The 20,839-nt window shown below is 43.8% G+C and overlaps 2 protein-coding genes across 3 annotated transcripts in view; both read right to left on the reverse strand.

The window, feature by feature from the left end:
• The window catches only part of LOC134459333 (myosin-IIIb), a 60,074-nt gene extending 47,248 nt beyond the window's left edge, over positions 1-12,826 (reverse strand). For both annotated transcript variants that reach the window (XM_063211654.1, XM_063211653.1), the window contains exons 1-4: positions 12,512-12,826; positions 11,979-12,044; positions 11,216-11,346; positions 5,777-5,879 (exon numbers count right to left, since the gene is read on the reverse strand). In XM_063211654.1, the coding sequence (XP_063067724.1) occupies positions 5,777-5,879; positions 11,216-11,346; positions 11,979-12,044; positions 12,512-12,613 (402 nt within the window). In that variant the 5' untranslated portion in view covers positions 12,614-12,826. The remainder of the gene's footprint in view (positions 1-5,776; positions 5,880-11,215; positions 11,347-11,978; positions 12,045-12,511) is intronic.
• Positions 12,827-14,866: 2,040 nt separating this feature from the next.
• Positions 14,867-19,547, reverse strand: wu:fb59d01 (uncharacterized protein LOC322379 homolog). The gene is made up of 6 exons (XM_063212540.1): positions 19,388-19,547; positions 18,297-18,491; positions 17,461-17,625; positions 17,098-17,160; positions 16,724-16,802; positions 14,867-15,776 (listed from the first exon to the last, which is right to left on the reverse strand). Exons 1-6 carry the CDS (start codon positions 19,452-19,454, stop codon positions 15,716-15,718), a joined length of 630 nt encoding a protein of 209 aa, XP_063068610.1. The 5' UTR covers positions 19,455-19,547; the 3' UTR covers positions 14,867-15,715.
• Positions 19,548-20,839: the final 1,292 nt, after the last annotated feature.

The following is a 20,839-nucleotide window of genomic DNA, read 5'->3' on the forward strand; positions in this document are numbered from 1 at the left end:
GAGGAGAGGGAGGAGGAGGAGGAGGAGGAGGAGGAGAAAAGAGGAGGAGAAAAGAGGAGGAGAGGGAGGAGGAGGAGGAGGATGATGAGGAGGAACACTAAGAGGAGAAGGAGGAGGAGAGGGAGGAGGAGGAGGAGGAGGAGAGGAGGAGAGGGATGAGGAGGAGGAGGAGGAGGAGGAGAGGGAGGAGGAGGAGGAGGAGAGGGAGGAGGAAGAGGAGGAAGAGGAGGAGGAGGGCAGGGGCTAGGCCTGACTCCACAGACTTGACTCCATGACTTCATAGCCACATGTGCAAGTCCACTCTAGTCTGAAAGCATTGTTTAGGTTTCCTTTCAGTCTATTGGCATCAGTCATTACTATTCTTATGCATTCATAATGGTTTAGTTTCCCAAGTTTCTCATCATTTACAATGGAGAACATCAATGCATATTTGAACTTTATTTAAGTGAATATTTTCTCATTTGACCCAGTAAGACTTAAAAGAAACTAGCTAAGCTGGAGCCAATGCTCAAGGATGAGGATGAGGATGAGGGGGGTGGGATGGGATGAATCTGGAGGGGAACAGACTGGACTGGCAGAGCTGAGCTGGTTCGGTTCCTTTGGCCTGCTCCAGGGCCTGTCTGGAGCTCAAGACAGAAATGGGAGGCAAAATGGAACATGGAGATCCGAGGGATGGAAAAACTTAGAACTGTGGAACTTTTTTTCACGAGGCAGATGGCAAATGTGCACGGACAGGGAACAGACAGAGAGACACACAAGCACACATAGGCATATGCACGCATACATCCATACACACACGCACGCACGCACACCCACACACACACACACGGGTCAAAGACAGGTTTTTTTTGGCTCAGATGTCAGGTGGAGTAACAGCATTTAATGCCCATAAATTCAATAGTAATTGGTGGTTGATATGCTGCAATGAATATGCTTCTTAGATAGTCCACTAAAACCAACCAAACAAACAAAATCCATACAATAGTGTAAGTAAGTAAGTAAGTAAGTAAATTTTATTTATAAAGCACATTTGAAAACAGTGAAACTGACCAAAGTACTGTACATTGTCTAACTAAAATGTTAATCAGCACTGACTGTCGCTGCGCTGCCCTGACGTGTGCTACTGCTGAAACATCACTGACCCACACACACACACACAAGAAACCCGATTTGACCTCAACGCCCCAACACAGTACACACAAACCCATGCTAGACTAGGGTCATAACCGGTCATTCACAAGTCTGGCAGAGATAGCCAGGTCAGAAAAGGAAGCTCCAAAGCGTTCAGTAAAAATGAAAAAGAGGAAGATGGTCATAAAGTGAACAGCCAAACAGCCTAACCCTAACCCTACCCTAGTCTAACCCTAAAACCGAAGAGCAATTTACACTCCGTCATGTCCTGATTGCCCCATGATGACAACAGCTAGGAGAGTTCACAATGTCATAAATTCCTGTATGCACCGTGCCATACGTACATATCAGATCACAGAGAGAAAGAGAGAGAGAGAGAGAGAGAGAGAGAGACAGAGACAGAGAGACAGAGAGACAGAGAGAGAGAGAGAGAGAGAGAGAGAGAGAGAGAGAGAGAGAGAGAGAGAGAGAGAGAGACAAAGAGACAGAGAGACACAGAGAGAGAGAGACAGAGAGACACAGAGAGAGAGAGAGAGAGTAGAAAGTGGGCTCCACTACCCTCTGGCCCTGTCTGTTTGTCAGCTCCCTCCCTCAGGGGCTGCTTCTCTCCCCCCCCACCACACCTGGGTGACCCTGGCCCAGCACCAGCCCATGCCCCATGCATCAGAGAGAGATGGACTTATAATCTAACATGACTACTGTACAGTACAGTAACTCAGCAGCATACAAGAATATTTGGGGTAAATGGTAAAATGTATATAACACGGATCACTTCCAATGCAGTTAAAGACACAAGGGCAACGTTCAAGCCAAACCTCTCCTGGTGTCTGACTTCAAGCAATAACCACTTTCTTTCACTCGCAGCGATGAACATTCCCATATTTACCGTATTTCCTGTGGCCTGGCTACTGCTATAGGCATCTCCAACTCCAATGTTTGTTTTCCGGCGCTTTTTTTAATTTTTTTTTTACAAGTATTATATAACTACCTAGTGCACATGCAGCAAGCCAATATAACATGGCCTCTGGCACTTTGACTTGACAAACAGAACAGAGAGCTCTTATTTCCCTTTGGTTGCAAGCAGGAGTGCACATACTTGATTATTACAAACAGAAATCTGGAAGAATCCGTAAGTCCACCTATTAAAAGCTTAACATATAATTTATCCTTCTATTTACAAAAAAAGGTTCCAGCCGTTTGTGATTAAGAGAAGTTACAACTTTTTTCCCCCCCTAGAAATCTCTTCAAAATCTTTACACCCATATTTACAGCCAGGCCAAACCAGTATTTAAGTTCAACTGTTTGGCTGGCTGGCCCACACGTCACGACAAACAAGAAAAACATGCTCCGGGCCACACGCATCAGAGTTGCCTCGTGTTTTTTTCCTTACGCAAGGACGCACACAGAGGAGAGGGAGAGAGAGAGAGAGAGAGAGAGAGAGAGAGAGAGAGAGAGAGAGAGAGAGAGAGAGAGAGAGAGAGAGAGAGAGAGAGAGAGAGAGAGAGAGAGAGAGAAAATACTGAACACTTTGAAACTTTTCATCTAATACAACTTCTGTGCACAACCATAGCTGTACAATACAAGAATATTTGAGTTTGGCTTTGATAGATGACAGAGAGTGTCTAGAGAGTTCAGAGCCGAGAGGAAGTAAGAAGGCACATGCAGACGAGCTCCCCTCCCCTACCTCCCTCCCATCCAGCCCCAGTGGAGGACCTCCGAATCAGCAGATCTGTGGAGGTTAAGAGCCATAGCAGCTCTGTGTGTTGTGTACTGACTGGGGCCTATCAGATCGCAGACAGTAGCTAGTGTAGGCTTTTCTGTTCTGCAGTGCACTCCTGCCACAAGGGGACAGGGAGCCAGATCTGCTGATGCCAGCACAGTCATAGTTTTGGGGAGTGGATTTCATCTGCAGTGTGTGTGTATGTATGTATATCTATAAAGGTATAGCAAATCACAGAAAATCCGCACACTGAACAACACACACACACGACAGAGGCATAGACACACATGCAGGTACAGACACAAATGCATGCAGGCATGCAAGCACGCGCAATGCACACACGTGCACACTGCGCACACTGCGCACACTGCGCACGCACGCACGCACGCACGCACGCACAGAGTTCCATCGGGATATTTGAATCTAAACCGAGTCAGTTGCCACCTGTACAGTTTATACAAAAGAGAAGAGTACTTAAGAGCAAACAAAAGGTTCCCAAGTTAAGACAGGGTGTAACCTTCTGAGCCGCCCGGGTTACTTACGTGTCCTTCAGAGTGCTTGGCACGCGCCTGAACAGGCCAACACACCCCTTCAGCTCTGAGCCAGCCCAGGTGCAGCACTGGAGGCCAAAGCTGATAGATACCTAGGCTGAGTAAGACACCGTATTGTCTATTATATCTAGAAACTGGCTGCTCATGACACATTTGGGAAGATCTACCATCTTTGTGGAGGTCTGGTGCTGCTACAGAGACTACGTGCCTGGTGGCCCACACACCTTGAGCTGCATCTGATCCTTGTGTGATAATGGCTTCAGAAAAATGACACATCATGACACATTTTGAGATCTATCCTGGGGCTTCATGCTAGAGAGGCTATTGCAGAATTAAGGGCAAATAATAACTGAGTAAGAGTCAGTATGGTCTACCGCATCCAGAAAGAGACTGGTCATGACAAATTTTGGAATATCTAGAGGTACCATCTTTGTCTGGTCTGATGCTGTTATAGAGGCTACGTGCCAGGTGGCCCAGACTCACTTGGGCTGTCTGATACCAATGTGAAGGGGACACATCATGACGGTATATTTATCATCGTTGTGGAGGACGTCTTCCTGCTGGAAGAGGCTATTACGGAAAAGTGGACAAATCTAACAGATAGGCTGACTATAAACCACATCATGAGAGTCTGTGTCCATGCTGTTAACATATGACTCGATGTTTCTATTCCTTCTACTCTATTTGTGCAAGAGCTACTGATTTGTGGTCCACACCCTCATGTGATTGTGGTTCCAGAAAGTGACGAGTCATAACAAAGTTTACCACATCTACCATTGGAAGCCATGTGCTAAAAGGAAGCCTTGTGATAAAAGCAAGAATTGTGTGGGGATAGAGGCTGTGGTTTAATTCTAGAGTAGAGGAAAAGAGTAGAATTGGGAGTCAATTATGGCAGAGAGGCAGTGGAGAAAAGAGGCCTCGCGCTAAAAACAGAAGGTCTAATGGTGGATATAGAACTCTGTGGTGGAAAAGGGGCCTGTGTGGAAATGGAGGTGGTGATGCAAGGGATGCCTCATGCAGGAGTAGAGGCTGCTGTTGAAAGGAGGACTGAGCTGGAATGGAAGCTAAGGTGGAATACAGTGGAGGTTAAGAGGGTAATGGAGGCTGTGGTGTAAGTGAAGCTATACTGCAATAGAGGCCTTGTTGGAAAAGGAGGGGTGCTGCTAAGAACAGAGGCTACTGTGGAAGCAGGCCTTCTATTGGGATAGAGGATGCGGTGGAAGGAGGTACGGTCGCGGAATGGAGGACTGTGGTGGGCAGGGGGTCTGTTTCTGAATGGAGACCATGGTGGAAATAAGGTCTAGTAGCTGCACAGAGGCTGTGGTGGACAGAGGAAGAGTGGAACACAGATCTTGGTGGAAAGGAGGCGTTGTCTTGCAATAAAGGCAGTACTGGAAAAGCCTTTCTGCGACTGGGAGCCTGTGCTGTAAAAGGGGCCTCGATGGAGAATGGAAGGGCTAGAATGGAGACTGTTGGATTGGAGAGAAGGCCTCGCGCTAGAATGGAGCTTGTGGAGTGACTGTACAATCAAGACTGTGGTGGAAGGCGGCCGGCCACACACTGAAACAGTGAACAGAGGCCTATGCTGAAACAGACACTGTGGTGGAAAGGGTGCTGTGCTGGAGAAGGGGTTCCGTGCTGGAATGGAGGCTGTGGAGGATATAAGGGGGCAGCCGTGGCCTAGTGGTTAGAGAGTTAGTCTTTCAATACAGCGGTTACAGGTTCGAATCCCCCCTGACCTCTCCCTACATCTCCATCCATGGCTGAAGTGCCCTAGAGCAGGGCACCTAACCCCACACTGCTCTAGGGACTGTAACCAAAACCCTGAACAATAATAACTGTAAGTCGCTACATGAAAGCGTCAGCTAAGTGCAATGTAATGTAATGTAATATAAGGGTACTGCGGTGTAACTAACCGAGTATGTGCTGCCATAGTGGTCGTGTTGTAGGGATGGCACAAACCGCACTGAAAACCGAAACCGTACAATTTACACACATACCGAACCAAACCGTGCAATCCGTGCAAACTGCAATTCATGTACTGCCCAGAATAATATGTAAAACAGATAATCTAGGAGTATCTTATCCAGTCTCTCTGATTAAAACATTAGCGTATAAGACCAAATCAGAGGATGACACAATTAAAATCACACCATTTTCACATTATAAGCCTATACAAACCATATGTAGGATATTTAATGATAAGTCCGATTCTATTAGCCAGTGCACCATTTATCATGAACTAAAAAAAAAGAACCGTAGAGAACCGAAAACCGTGACCTTGACACCGTGATATGAACCGAACCATGAATTTTGTGAACCGTACCACCCCTACCGTGTTGTAAAGAGGGTAGGGTAGGTCCCGAGGACTCACCTGTAGTATCTGCTGCTCCAGCTGGGAGTTGGCCCTGCACAGCTCCATGATGTGCCTCAGCAGCAACTTGGTGCTCTCCGTCTTCCCTGCTCCACTCTCCCCACTTCAGGAACACAGTTGGATGGTCAGACAGGCACACAGACAGACATAGAGACAGACAGAGAGATAGACAGACACAATCAATTAGAACATTTGGTGTCATGGCTGAAGTGCATCACAAATATTCAGTAGATGTACAGTAGCTGAAGCTGCTGTATTTGCAAACAGCTGTTTCTTCTTTTGTGTCTATTAGAATTTCTTAGTCTTGAGAGATGATTGTATATGACTGTGGTGTTGGTAAAATGTAATGATGGCAAATTTTATTCAGCAAAAATGGCAACCTACACAAATTTAACCCATTTTAGCCTACTGCACTTACGGCACTTACGGCACGGCAGAAAAGGCGTGCTGAATGCCTCAGCCCTTTTTGGGAAAGGGTGCTCTCTGCCTATTAAAACCTAAATATTTCAGCCACCGAAACACATAAAAACATGAAATAATTTGCATTTAAAAGCTAAGTTAAGACCCTCATCTTGCATTAGAATGTGTTAATTCAGCTCTAACATACCCACATTTTTAATAAAAAACCTCAAATCTCAAAAGCCTGAATGCAGCGTATACAGTATGTTGCTCCAGGCACCAAAGGTCAAACAACATACTATATGCAGCATCAGGCTAAAATGGGTTAATCCCGCTACACCTCTACATAGTCACAAGCATAACCAACAACACTTTTCTTGTCAAGCAAACCATCATGTCACCAGCCTGACCTTTCACAGAGTATCAGTTCACGTACTTGCGACATGGTTGGTTGCTGGTGGCATAGTGGTTAGTTTTGCAAGCTAGCGAGCGGGACCCAGTTCCTGCATGATGCAAGATGGCAAGATGATGCAAGATGAACTTAATGTACAGTAAACTGTTTGCCTGACCTGAATGGTAATGTCAACTGAGTGCATCAGCTCTATTACACCATTTTCTCTCAGTGAGAGAAAAATAGCTGGATTTTCTACGACATAATGTAGAAAAAAATTGACATTTCAATGTGGCTATGGCAGGAAGAAATGGCAATTTGCGAGGGGTGCGAACAAAAAAAAAATGTACCATTACATTTCTATCAAAAAATACAAGGCTTTGAGCTGAACGTTCAAGTATTCAGTATCTATATGTGCAAATGCAAGTGCTGAAATGGACCAGAATGTTGCTAGTAGGGATACAAATTATCGATTAATTCATTTATCATTAGTTGATAGCATTATCGATCGACCTACGATTAATTGATAAGCGGCGTTTTCCCCCGAAATGTCAATGTTTCTAAAAAAAAGAAACTACAAAATCTAAAAATTTTAATTAAAAATTGAGATTATATAGCACATTTCAATTAATTCTATTTCAATTATTTAAATATTCCCACTATTCACACCCCTCTTCACACACACTCTTCACATGCCCATTTCACCTGGGTCTCTTGTCAGTTGAATTGTCGATTAATTGCGATTAATGTTTTTTAATCGATTAACGCATTGATCGATTAAAGTCGATAATCGTTTGCATCCCTAGTTGCTAGTGGCAAATACTGACTGATGAACTTGTGAACTCTGAGGGAAGTGGTGACAGGCTGCAGAGGGAACAGAATGTGTCAGTCAATGTGGACCTTGTGTGCTTCAGTAGCCTATACCGTATGCTTAAACTGTTGTGAAATGTCATGATTTCTGTATTTGTGCATGTTGCTGGACCCCTTAATAAAGTTACTCTACAGGGTACTGGAACAAGCTTGAAAAGGAAATATCTGTAATTGAAAAAAGAGAAAATGCCTGAAGGCATACCAGGTTGGCAGTAGACAGAAAAGAACCCTCACTTTGGTGGAAGGGGAAGATGTGCGGGGAGGATGTGTAGGGAGAATGTGAATGGGGTGGTAGAAAGCATAGTTTTTGTCCAGACATTTAAGCCATTCATCATTTCCTTAAGCAAAAAGCTGCATGCAAAAATGACATGCAAAATTTGGTGGGAGACAAACATTATTTCTTTGAATGCCGAATCGGGAGAATGGTGTTGGCACTGCAGCTGATACCGCAGCTTCTGCTGCCGTCTGATATGAAGGTCACTATACCGATCGCAAAGCATATTTGCATGCGAGATAGGACAAGCAAATGTCCCCCCTTTTGTGGTGGTTTGAGATTTCCCTCTTGTTTACGACGTGAACAAGTACGTCTGACCGCAACTGCACGCCCCAGCACTGTGCAGAAGTCCTCATTTTAAAAAAAAAAGTTTCTCCTTGTGAAACAAGTGAAAAGGCATTTTAATCTGCAACCCGTTTTCCTAAACCAGCTATCGAATTCATCACTGACCCAATTCATCACTGACCGACCCACTGATTCATCCCATTGCAAAACTCCTAAGACACATCCAAGCATTACCACATGCACTGACCTAAGACACAGCCAGAGAGCCAAGGGTTGAATCACCCAACAACAATAACACAGGGGGTGAAGGTCAACACCATTCATCTCCACATTTTAAAAATAGCCTAGTCGTTAATGTCCGAAGAAAAAAAAAAGGGGGGGGGGGGTTATTGCGCACTGCCGATCACGTAAGAGACTCATACTTTGCACAGCCTGTGCGCACATTAATGGCATTCTTCTTTCCTTGTTGTCTAGGTGATTATCGCCCTCCGCCTCTAACACTCCCCCTTTTACACCGACCGACCGACCGACCGACTAGCTGACTGGCCGGCGCTACAAAAGGCAGCTGCTGTGTGGTTACCAGGGGCAATGGGCCCATTCAAGCGCAGCTGGGTGGATTGTGGGAAGGTTTGCTTTTGAATCAGCACAGGCTATAGGGGCTAAACAAACGTGACTCTGGGCCGGCCTGTGAGGCAACACAGGGCTCTTTTAGTGGGAGGGAGGGAGGGAGGGATGGAGGAGGGGGTGTGATGGACAAGCAGAGAGGGGGGCAGAAAGGCAGAGAAACAAACAGAGAGAGAGGGGGGGAGGCATGGAAAGAGAGAAAAAGAGGAGGATGGAGAGAGAGAGAGAGACTGACAACTGCTTCCATGGATAGAGACTTTGCATCGCAAGTTCTTGTGTAATCCTCCAATTTCCTGGCATGACTTTCCGGACCATAATTGCCGTTATGCTATGCATGGGTATATTGAATCACATAGACCAAAAACAGAGTGGTAATTGTACTGTTGCATAATGTCCAAGTTCTAATTGAGATCCTCTGAAAAGAAGCAGCATAATTGTGGAAAGTGAAACAAAGACTCACTGAGAAAAATACACTGAGGTAAAATAATGCTCAATGAAAACACAAGCACACACGCACACGCGCACACACACACACACACACACACACACGCTTGTAAAAGGGCTGACTTGCAACTCGGAGCACATGAGTCCAGTGGGAGTGGACTACACGCTGGTGGAGACGTCTGAACACGATACCGTATGTCTCTGCACTGCACTAACGTGACTGAGAGGTTAACCAGACTTGCTGCTCCTATGATGGAATTGTAATTATATGTTGGTGACACGGAAACGTCCTGTAGAGTAGAATTTCACTCAGTCAGATCTATTTTGATCTATTTTGAAGTTTTTTTTTCTCTTTTTCAGAAACAGCCATAGATTCCGTTTGTTATTTTTGGGGGTAGCTAGCAAGCAGAGAGAGACACTAGGACAAAGTGGGAAGAACATTGCAGCACATTGCTATTAGTCAACATGGTACTGTTGGTGCAGCTTGTTTGCTCATGTAGGCCTGCTAAAACCAGCACCTACACACTGTGTGCTGTAGGAGCAAAGGCAGGGGCGGCTCTACAGTATTTGCTCTTCTTTGGCAAAGTTTTGCCTTAATGTTACTCGTTAAGAAACTGTGCTTGGGGTGGATCTGAATTGAGACCAAATTGCCACGGGTTTGTAACTGAAGTATACCACTTCAGCAGAGAGTTAAAAAAAGGTTTACTATTTTTCTGCCTTTATCATTTTTGAGAATAGACTGCTGTGCTGACTGACAAGAAGTGAAAGAGAGACGGGGAGGGATCAGGAAAGGACCCGGGTCGGAATCGAACCCGGGTCGCCGGCATAGCAGTCCAGTGCCCAGCCGTTTGAGCCAAAGCTGGGCCAAAAACTGCTTACTATTTAAAAGTTAACCTAACTGCTAAAGACGCATGATCATTAACGAACGACAGCACATGTCGTTGCAGCACAGGTATAGAGGGCTTCACAAGTAGCAATAGGAGCTGGTTTGAAAGCCATCTTCTTTTACAAATAAGATTATACTTCTCTGATGCCTCTATCCAAATCCGCTTACAGTTATTATAGGGTATTGTTTACAGTCCCTGGAGCTATGTGGAGTTACGTGCCTTGCTCAAGGGCACTTCAGCTATGCATTAAAGTGTAGAGAAGCACCTTCTTCCCATTGGCCAGGGTGGGATTCGACACCTGCAACCCTTTGCTCCAAAGGTCGACCTCCCAAATCATTAGGCCACAGCTGAAATGTACAGTATAGGGACATGTATCAAATGTACAGTCTAATGTATAGGGAAATGTATCAAATGTATAGCCAGGGCTCGAAAAGCATGACATGAAATGTGTAGTTGCTGTATAATGAAAGATCGGTGTTCAAACTGCATTGCCATCGTTCTATGCCCATCACAATGGCTCGACAGACAGGCCGCTGTAATTAGATGATAGACCCAGGCCAGAATCATGGCCCAGCTACAACTACCCACTATGGTTATGGTGGTTAAACCAACCTTCCAGGCCAAAAAAAAAAACATACTCTGCCGGTAGGGTTGGTCTAGTTTACTATACCCCAGATCTAGTTTACTAGGCTAGCCCAGCTTCACATGTGGTCTGATCGGGGACAAAGTGCCACAGCGTATAGCTACATAGTCTCTGTGGTCACACGTCACAGCAGAGTCAGCAGTCATGTTTGTCTGTCCAAAACAACGAGGATGATGATGTAGGCTTCAGCTCTCTACAATGGTCTTCGGAACGCTACCTACGGTGAGGCATGATGTCTTCTTGGGCTTTTTGATGCTTTCTAGTTTGAGTAAAGCGAAAGACCCCTCAAGCAAGTGTGTTCCCAGCCAGGAAATTCTGCACCAAGCAATCTTCAAGATCTTTTTAGACGTTGTAATATTTTCTAATACATTCATCTTTTTGGACGATACAGAAACTTCAGAATGACTAATGGGTCTTGGACAATAAATCACACACTCATTTTCAATGCTCCTATAGCCTATGTGCAACAGCCAGCATTGTTGAAGTCCAATACTTCAGTTTCAGTCTGACATTCTGATTCAAAGACTGCAACTCTGACTCAAAGACTGCAACTGTCAAACCGTTTGTGGTCATCCTGGGAGGATGTCATCACCCACCCTGAAGATGTGAGAAGAACAGTTACCTGATTACGATACATTGGCTCTGGGGTCCAGTTCCCAGTCGACCCAGCATTGACTGGTATGCCTTGTCTGCCACTGCGAATATGTGTGGTGGAAGGGACTTCTTGTCATGGTATTTATATCTCTCTGATACCTGAGGGGAGGAAGAAGAAGAAGAAGAAGAAGAAGAAGAAGAAGAAGAAGAAGAAGAAGAAGAAGAAGAAGAAGAAGAAGAAGAAGAAGAAGAGGAAGAAGAAGAAGAAGAAGAAGAAGAAGAAGAAGAAGAAGAAGAAGAAGAAGAAGAAGAAGAAGAAGAAGAAGAAGAAGAAGAAGAAGAAGAAGAAGAAGAAGAAGAAGAAGAAGAAGAAGAAGAGAGAAGACAATTGAGACACTTTCCAAGAAATATGATTAAGACTTCCTTTAGTGTCTAAGGTTGTGACAGCATAACACACCCTTTGTCTTACAGTAATGCAGATAGACTGTAAGTAATAAATGAGTGCATGGAATGGTCAGTAGAGAGTGGAAAAACTGGTGTAGAACAGAAAACCTTGAAAGACTGTCAGTTTACATGCTGGGCCTTATAGTCTACCACAGCTGATTTTTCTTAACACTAGGCTACACATCTGCAATGTGAGAAAGCTGATGTTTATAACAAAACAGACATGGTTTACAGCATGCAATAGTAAAAAGGGGATATGAGGAGGGATGTGGATCTACATTTGAGATAATGGATGAGGGGATGTTGGAGCATCAAAAACATATGGGGAAAAATGAATAAATACACACCTCTTTCTCATATAAAGGCAAGTACTTAAAAGGATTCACAGCCACCAATATGTCACCGATGTATGTCTGCAAAGAAACAAGAAAGGCAGTGGTATAAGGGCAGGCTACACATGGCATCACATTGGCACAATCAAAACTTTGTCATATTAAGAAAATGATCCAAGAGTGTTAAAATAAACGAAATGTTCTAATCCATGGGGTTAAAGTTCCATGGCCCTTACTAACAAAGCTGGATGTGTAAATGGGGGAGATTTGTGAGACACAAGGCTACCATTATTTTATTTCGCTTCAGGATGAAGAGAACAGAAGACTACTGACTGCGAGTTCGCTGTCAAATATGTGCAGGAAGCGGTCTTTTAAATAGTGCCGAGATTAGGCTACTATATGGCCACAGATTCTCTCATTCCTCAAAAGATCTATAGGACGTGTCCAAACTGGCGTCCTGATCAAAGTTCCCCAAAGCATTTTCAGTATACAGTAGCCTAGGCTATTAGACGCAGGTCAGAGAAGACATTGTAATTTAGGCTACTTACGTAGAGTCTGTCCTGTTTAAATCGCTGACAGAGAGACTCAAGTAAACTTTTTTCATCCAGTTCGGACAACGTTGCCAAATCGTCCTGGAGATTGTCCTCCATGTCGTTGGCTGGGTGATTTATTTAAGTCTCGCTTCAAGTCAGCGTTGCCTTCAATGTAGTTCAAACGTCCACATACAATCCCGCTTTGTTTTTTCTTTGCCGCACGAACGAAGCTGCGCACACAGCCACACCAGAGTCAAGCTCTGACAAGCAGCTCTCTGTGCCCTATCCACCTCGCGCTCGCTCAGTCTCGCTCTCTCCCCCGTGCCAAACGAACGCTCCCTCAAGCGTCCTCGGCTTCCCCAATGAGAAGTCTGCACTACTTTAACTCTTTCCTCTCTCAGGGAACTGAGTGACTGACAGTTGACGTAGGCTATTTGACCCCTGAAAGGAAATCAAAATGTCTTTGGCACGTTGCCCAGGCTAAGTCAAAAAGAATGAGTGGAAGAAAGAAAGAAAGATAAGGCAACTTTATGAATTCCTCAAAGGATTGTGGAACACCAATTGACATAAATGATAACCACAACACTAAACAGTCACAAGGAAGTTGCTTGGGCAAACTGTTTAGGCCTACTGACGTATCCAAATAAAACGCTTGCCTAAGATAATACCATGTGGATTTTTTTTAAATATCTGTGAAAAGCTCAAAATGTAGGCTACACATACTGCATTTTCAATTCACTGACTAATTTTAAGTGTAGTCATTCAATACAGGGTTATTCAGGGGCCCCCACTGAATCACAGGCATACAACAGAGGACCATAGCTGGTCTGGTGTGGGTCCCAAAAAGTAGTCCTCTCTCTGTGTGGTATGCTTCAATTTCTAGCAGCATAGGATACATGCATATGATCACCATGCATACAGAAGTTCATTATCAGTTATAGCAAGTAAAGACTCTCCTCTTTCGTGACTACTAGACTAATCTCTGAGCTACCCTAGCACCCCAGGCCAGACTCTTGCCACGATGTGTGTGTGTGTGTGTGTGTGTGTGTGTGTGTGTGTGTGCGTGCGTACTCGACTTTACAAAAAAAACCCTAACCATTCTTTACTTCTGCGCTTCTTGTTCTGTATATTTCTGTATATGTAGTATCACTTCAAAAGCCCTATTGCTACCATACACAATACGATGGGTCCCGTGAATTCAACAAAGTCCTCCCCTTACCATTGACCATTGTTTGGTCACGTTGTGAGGGCCCAGCCGAGGCAGTGAAGGCCAAAGCAGTGACGGCATACCAACCTCCATCACCGGCAGACACACAGGCACACCTGAGAAACGCCTAATATTTCACAGAACACAAAATGAATGTTGTTGCAAATGTCGTGAAAAAATTCTAACCCAAAATGACATTACAGACTTTTGCCTAGGCCGGTAGTTCCATGCTCCCATGCTAGTGTGTCCACCTGCATAGCTATGTTATCTCAGGACTCTAGTCCAATGTTTCCCAACCTTTTTTGTCTTGCCTACCCCCAAGCCTTTTTGTTGTGCCATGAGTACCCCGTAAGTCAAGTTCTATATCGCACGTACCCCTGGTTGGGAAACACTGCTCTAGTCTATACGCAGTCTATAGCAGCGGCAATTGAAAAGTTCTTCCCAGGTGAGTACAGCAGTCCATAGGGGGCGTCTAACTGAAGGTGGTGGTGGCGATACCAATCCATGGGAGCCAGGGAAAGTGGCTTATCTGGGCTTACTGTGGTTTATCCAACGCCTTTGAATGCTGAACACAATCGGCACTATCCAAGATGGCACCGCATAGCAAGACAACAAGACCTCACCCATCGAACGGTTGTCCTTATCATCAGGAAGATGTGAAGAGTTCGACTGGTCAAGATTTCCATCCCTTTGCCATGGTTTACTAACTGTGATCCATTGAAGCCCACTGGTACCCCTGTGCCTCCTAACAACTGGTCAGATTAATCACATTGCTCTGGTGTCTGGAGTCACTGGATAGACTTAACATGCTGACAATCGAGCGCCGACTGCAGTGCTATGATGGACAAGTCCATGCGGTTTAGTGACACACTTGCAGGAGAGGTAAACCACTTATCACTAAACCATCATGTACTTGGAACCACCCACCTGGCCTTCTTGCACACACACACACACACACACACACACACACACACACACACACACACACACACACACACACACACACACACACACACACACACACACACACACACACACACACACACACACACACACACACACACACACAAGCTTAGTGAGCAAGCAGAACAGCACCATAAGCAAGCAGCACATGATGCACAGATGCAATATGTTCTGAAAACAAGTTTTATTAGAGTTTCAGATCACACACACATACACAGAAATAAACGGTACAATAGTGTACCGCCGGGTAAAAAAAAAAACGGGTCCGGATTTGATTCTTCAGTAGCTTCCCTAAATAATAATGATATATTGTACAGGGAAGGTACATGATTCGAAAATACCACGTCGCTATGTACATAATTGTTCAGCGAAAAGGCTCTGCCTCAGCAACAAGAAGTGAAACTCACTTAGGCACACAGTGATACTTCCATTTCTCTTTGTGCATGTGAGCAGTCGAATTAAAAAAAGTTGTCATAGAAGTGACAAAAGAAAAAAGAAATGCTCATGTCCGCATGGGTCCTTTGGCCAACATAGGAAGAAATTCAAACGGAAACGTCAAATGTGACAAACAAATAAACAAGGTAGGCCTACTCTGTAGTACTCTGTAGTGCACCACGTGCCTTAAACAAAATTAGTCTAGTCTTAACATTTTTAATCCTGAAGAAAAAAAGAACAATTTGCATCATACATTGTGTGTCTGGGGTGGACAGCAAGACTTTTTAGTCAATTAAGCCACCTGTGTTGGAAGGAAACTGGTGTTTTTTACTTTTGAATCAGGATTTTGACACCTGCTCTGACACAGATTAGTAACTACACACCTACTTTCTGCTATTTCTATTAAATTCTTTCATTCACATTTACAACGACAAAAGGTAAAAAAAATATCCACACCTTATACACAATAACAAAACCTTACAAACCTACAGCAACCTTACAAACCTACAGCAACTGCAAATATCACAGCATCAGAGCAACAGAACAAGAAAAACAATAGGTGGAAGTAAACTCCATGGCTATGCTAGCTGGGTGTCACAGTGCTTCTTTTCTTCTTAACGCATCTCCACTCCCTCTCCATCTACGGTTGGCACCTTGCTCCTGCCTTTGGATTTCCTGAGAGAGACAGAGACAGAGAGACAGCCAGAGACAGACAGACAGACAGAGACAGAGAGACAGACAGAGACAGCCAGCCAGACAGAGACAGAGACAGAGACAGAGACAGAGACAGAGACAGAGAGACAGACAGACAGACAGACAGACGGACAGACAGACACATTAAGTGAGGCAGGTGCGCGTGAGGACTTAATGTTGGTATTTGCTCAGGGCCAAGATGGTCATGACCCCTGATCTCCAGGGGAAAACTTCCACGTGAACTTCTGGTCGTTGACATGCAGTGTGTCCCAAAATAACATACTGTATACACACATGTTAAACCATTGTGAAGTACATATGAAGAGCTTTGTTGCAAAATGACAAAATTGTCATTTTTGTATTGGGCCTTGCATTGAATTGCATTCCAAAATTAATTTTATACAGGTTATACCAGAGAGACTGGATAAGATAATGTAATACTCCTAGAATCTCTGGTTATACATTATTTCCAATAATGAAATGCAAAAGTCAAAAATGGTGCTTACGTCATTTTGCAATGACACTCTTCATCTATATATTTAATTTTTAATGTCAATTTCAAAGTATAATAGTCTTTACAGACATCATTATAATGCTTCCTACTCAGGCATCCATTCTGGTCCATACACTGCTGATAACGTCAAACACATTTCTCTTGCTTTTACACTTGTTGCAGGTCTCATAGTGTAAATGTTAGAGGGTAACTTGCGAATAAGCAGTGACAAAACGACGTTTTGAAAAGTGACTTACACATTAATGATGAATGATTTACATTACCATGGCTTAAAGTGTGCACACGTTTTGTTTTGGACACCCTGTAGGCTATATTAAATCTACAGGGAGGCCCTGTAAATTATGCGGCATAAAAACAACAACAGAACAAATGAAGACAACTCAGAATGAGGAACAAATCAACACAATAAACATACCTCTGAGTGATGAACAGGCCAAGAGCTGAAATGACCGCCACTGCAAATATCACACCACCGATCACCCCCACAATCAACCCTGAGGAATGGCAAACAGAGACGCACGCAAAAGATACGAATTCAGAAAATGATTTGCAAATTAACGTGCCTTTGCAATTCACTGTTCACGGTTCTACATAGGCGATGTAATGTTTCCATTAGATAAAAGTCTTTTTTGCATCTTCATATGTAAGTTCAGAATGAAAGAATAAACAATATCTATGAAAAACAGTATATGACTTAGCCTACTGAATCTATGCCTGTGTAAGACCTATGAATGACACATGTGCATCTAAGTCTACACTCCATAATGTGGTAACTTGATGTAAGCTTACCTGCATTAACTGTTGTGGCATCAGGATTGGTGTCAGGGGTCCCACCTGATCTTCCAGATTTAGCTGAGGAGAGAAGACAGTGATGTGTGTGAGTAGGCTATAACAAGTGCACTACTACCCCCTAGTGGGGCAGAGTGGAACTGACAATAGGCCCACAACCTCAATAATCGAAGTAGAAACAGAAAGAGAGGGAATGCCTGTACAAAAACACTGATATAGAAAAATTCTAATGAAAGTGAACAGGAAATATTCAAATATTTACAAAATGTATATACCGGTTATATACAGTACTGTAGGCCTATATATATATATATATATATATATATATATACAGGATAGGATAGACAAGATTCAGAATATTACTTCTGCACAGCTCTATGCAGTCCTCCCGTTTGTCAAAGCGGTTTCCATTCCCTTGGCAACCCCCATAGTGGAAGACACGGCAAGTCTGATCCTCTTGGCTGTAGTAGAACTTGGGCAAGAGTCCATAGCATGGACCCCTGTCGTACTTCAGCGCACACACCAGAGCTGTAAATGTAGGGAAGAACACACACTTATTGTAGCTGTTGAGGAGAAAGTAGAACTACAAGTCCACCTCATAAACACTGTGTATTTCCCTTCGTGATTATATGTGAGAGAGTGGCCCCCACGCATGCCACTCTCTCTCTCTCTCTCTCTCTCTCTCTCTCTCTCTCTCTCTCTCTCTCTCTCTCTCTCTCTCTCTCTCTCTCTAACCCACTTGTCTGGCACCTGGATAACTGTGGTGAATGTGTGCACACTAACTTCGAAACAGCTTCTTGATTACGTACTAGACTCTAACTATTCCCATGGACATATACAGCACAATAAGAATTCATATCTCAACAATTAATCACCTTCAACCTTTTTGCTTACTCTGCTTTCTTCAATCTTTATAGGTCGAGCCGAGCCACAGTTCTAAGTGCCCATATAGGCGTTCACATCCTCCCTTCCTGGGCCCGAGACAACTTACCCGTTTGTCTTCCCTGCAGACACACTCACATATACACACTGTCTCTCCCTCACTCTCTCTCTCTCTTGTACACACACACACACACACACACACACACACACACACACACACACACACACACACACACACACACACACACACACACACACACACACACACACACACACACACACAGCTTTTGAACATGGCATTTCTACTTCCCGCTCACCTCCTTCGGGGTAGTGAGTGTCGGCGTTGGGAGCACAGGCACTCATGCATTCTCGGTCACTCTTATGGTTGTTGGAGTTGCCCCCTACTCCTTTGTAGAAGAAGGGGTAACACGCCTGGGCCGTGGAATCATAGAAGAACCTCAGCTCTTGTCCATCGCCCTCCCCCTCAACCTGAGGCTCGCTGCACTCTGGACCTGAGGGGAAAATAATATTGTATATTTTATATAGAATTCATTATGTACCAAGTTGGCTATTGTTCGGCCCTGCCGTGGTCTAACGCTGGGCACTGAGTTACTACACCGGCAACCCAGGTTCGATTCCAGTCTGGGTCATTTGCCGATCCTTCCCCATCTCTCTCTACCCACTTGCTTCCTGTCTCTCTCACACGGTCCTATCACAATTAGGGTTTAAAATTCCCACAAAATATACTATATTTTTTTTTTTAAAGTCGGCCGTTGTTCAAACGGCTAAGGCACTGTACAGTTCCACCAGGGACCCGGGTTCGATTCCGACTTCGATTCCGAGGTCATTTCCTGATTCCCGCCTTATCTCTCTTCCACTCGCTTCCTGTCTTGTCACCATCTCAAACGGTCCTATTTTAAATAAAGGCGACCCCCCCAAAACAAAAAAATGTCCCAAGGATAGCCTATGTATGCTTACATATAAGCACTTTGACTCCAGCAGGTGTTGACTTTGCAGTATGCATTAATCATGTAAAGTTCTCAGCTTGAACATGCCCAAGATGAGGTAAAACAGAAGAGGTGAGCACAGGGTTAATGCAGACAGCCATTTGATGAAAGGCACTGAATCAAAAGTGTATGTAAGGATGTCCATTCTGGGATATTGAAATTAGTCAAATTAATACAGATACAAGTTGTATAGACCATTTGGGGTCACGATATCCGAGTATTGATGAAAATCAATTTGTGTGAATGACTCCCTTCTGATCTTGTGGGCCTTGTATCTTCCTTGATCAATGTAGCATGACACTTTGGAGTGTTTTTAAAACACACTTGTGAACGCTTTTACTTAGTAAAGATGTGGTAAAGATGTCTGAGTGAAGTAAGTAAAGATGTCTGGGTGAACTTACCAGAAGCGATTGAAGAAGCAACCATGCACACCAAGAGCAGACACCAGCAGTATAGTTTATCCAGCATGTTTGATGGATTTTGGAATATTATATACAGTAATAACGTTTCAGAGAATCCACAGATGACACTCGGACTGAAACAGCTTCTCCGTTCAAAGTGAGGAAGAGCTCAATCCATTCTGACCTTCAGACTCATTTTATGTGAGTCCAGGGTTTTATGGTTGAGGTGTGTCCTCCTACAGTAGTTTCAGTCATAAACAGTTCTGCGTTCAGGGCCGCTGACAGCTTTGGCCGGACCCGTAACAAAGTCATCTGAAAGGGCCTCCCTACCCAATACATACAATGTAATGAGGACCCAATTCTAACCTGGGCCCAGGACAGCTGACCCCTTTTGTCCCTCCCCCTGTCAGCTTCTCTGCCTGCAATACTTCAGTTTCAATAATAAAACAGGTCAATTATTGTCCTCCTATGGAAATGGGGGTTTGAACTCTTGGTTTCTCCAACTCGTATAGATACTCGGGTTGAGGAAATGACGAGTGAGAAATACGAGGAGAGACAAAATGGCAGACAGTGTTTAGGGGTGAAATTATTGATATCGACGACAGCCTCATCTTGAACTGGCAGCATTTACACGTAAAATTCTTGCAACTTCATTTATAGACTTGACCCACATTCCCCCAAGTAGAAAAAAGAATGCACATGAATGTAGATTTTAAAAAAGAAAACTCTAATAGACTCTGCCTCTCTGTTATCTCTGTTATGTCTAAAAAAGATTCTAGCATTGTCAAATGATTCTCACAGTGGCAACCTCTTTTCTTTTAATCTATTAGGAAACAGGCACACCAAGGAGAGAGCTGAGGTACACTTTGAACTGCCTTCTGGGCATGATGAAAGGGAAAAGATTTTAAATGGTCAAATTTACATTGCACTTAGGTGTTAGGCAAATAACTCCAAACTGATTAAATTGTGAGGAATTATAATCAAAAGAAGTAAAAGAGTAAGTCTGTGAGTAAGGTCTCAAGTACACACATGTAGTATGTCACATAACAATTAATAACCACAGAAATGAAATAGAAGGCCAGTCTAATAGGCCAGTCTAAGATATTCCAGCATGGTCATTTGTAACAATTAAGAGGGAACTTAGGCGTATTCAAATAAGTAGAAGGGAAGGCTGCTCAAAGGTCTTCAACTGTTCTTCCTCTTTTAGCATCAGTTAGCCACTCTAAACAATAATTATATAGGCCTACAATGCAAATGAAGTCAGGTGTTTTCTTTGAGGGTTTGTCAACAACATCCACAGCTACCGGTATTCACCTCCCTGTTATTCATTAATGTGATAATACAATACAGTAATAAAATACAGTAATACAGCAATAAATACAGCAACAAAACAAAGTACAGTACGACTACAAACAGGCCTACAATATATTATTGCCTTTTCTCACACTCAGC

Source organism: Engraulis encrasicolus, chromosome 12 (genome assembly GCF_034702125.1).
Source record: "Engraulis encrasicolus isolate BLACKSEA-1 chromosome 12, IST_EnEncr_1.0, whole genome shotgun sequence".
In the NCBI taxonomy this organism is placed as follows: Eukaryota; Metazoa; Chordata; class Actinopteri; order Clupeiformes; family Engraulidae; genus Engraulis; species Engraulis encrasicolus.

What these genes read in the sequence shown, in the direction of transcription:
- wu:fb59d01 (XM_063212540.1), bottom strand. Translation starts at nt 19,454, where the DNA reads ATGCTGGATAAACTATACTGCTGGTGTCTGCTCTTGGTGTGCATGGTT. An exon ending in TGCCACAACAGTTAATGCAG is followed by an intron (nt 16,803 to 17,097) that starts GTAAGCTTACAT and finishes GCCATTCCTCAG; the next exon opens with GGTTGATTGTGGGGGTGATC. An exon ending in GGCCTGTTCATCACTCAGAG is followed by an intron (nt 15,777 to 16,723) that starts GTATGTTTATTG and finishes TGTCTCTCTCAG; the next exon opens with GAAATCCAAAGGCAGGAGCA.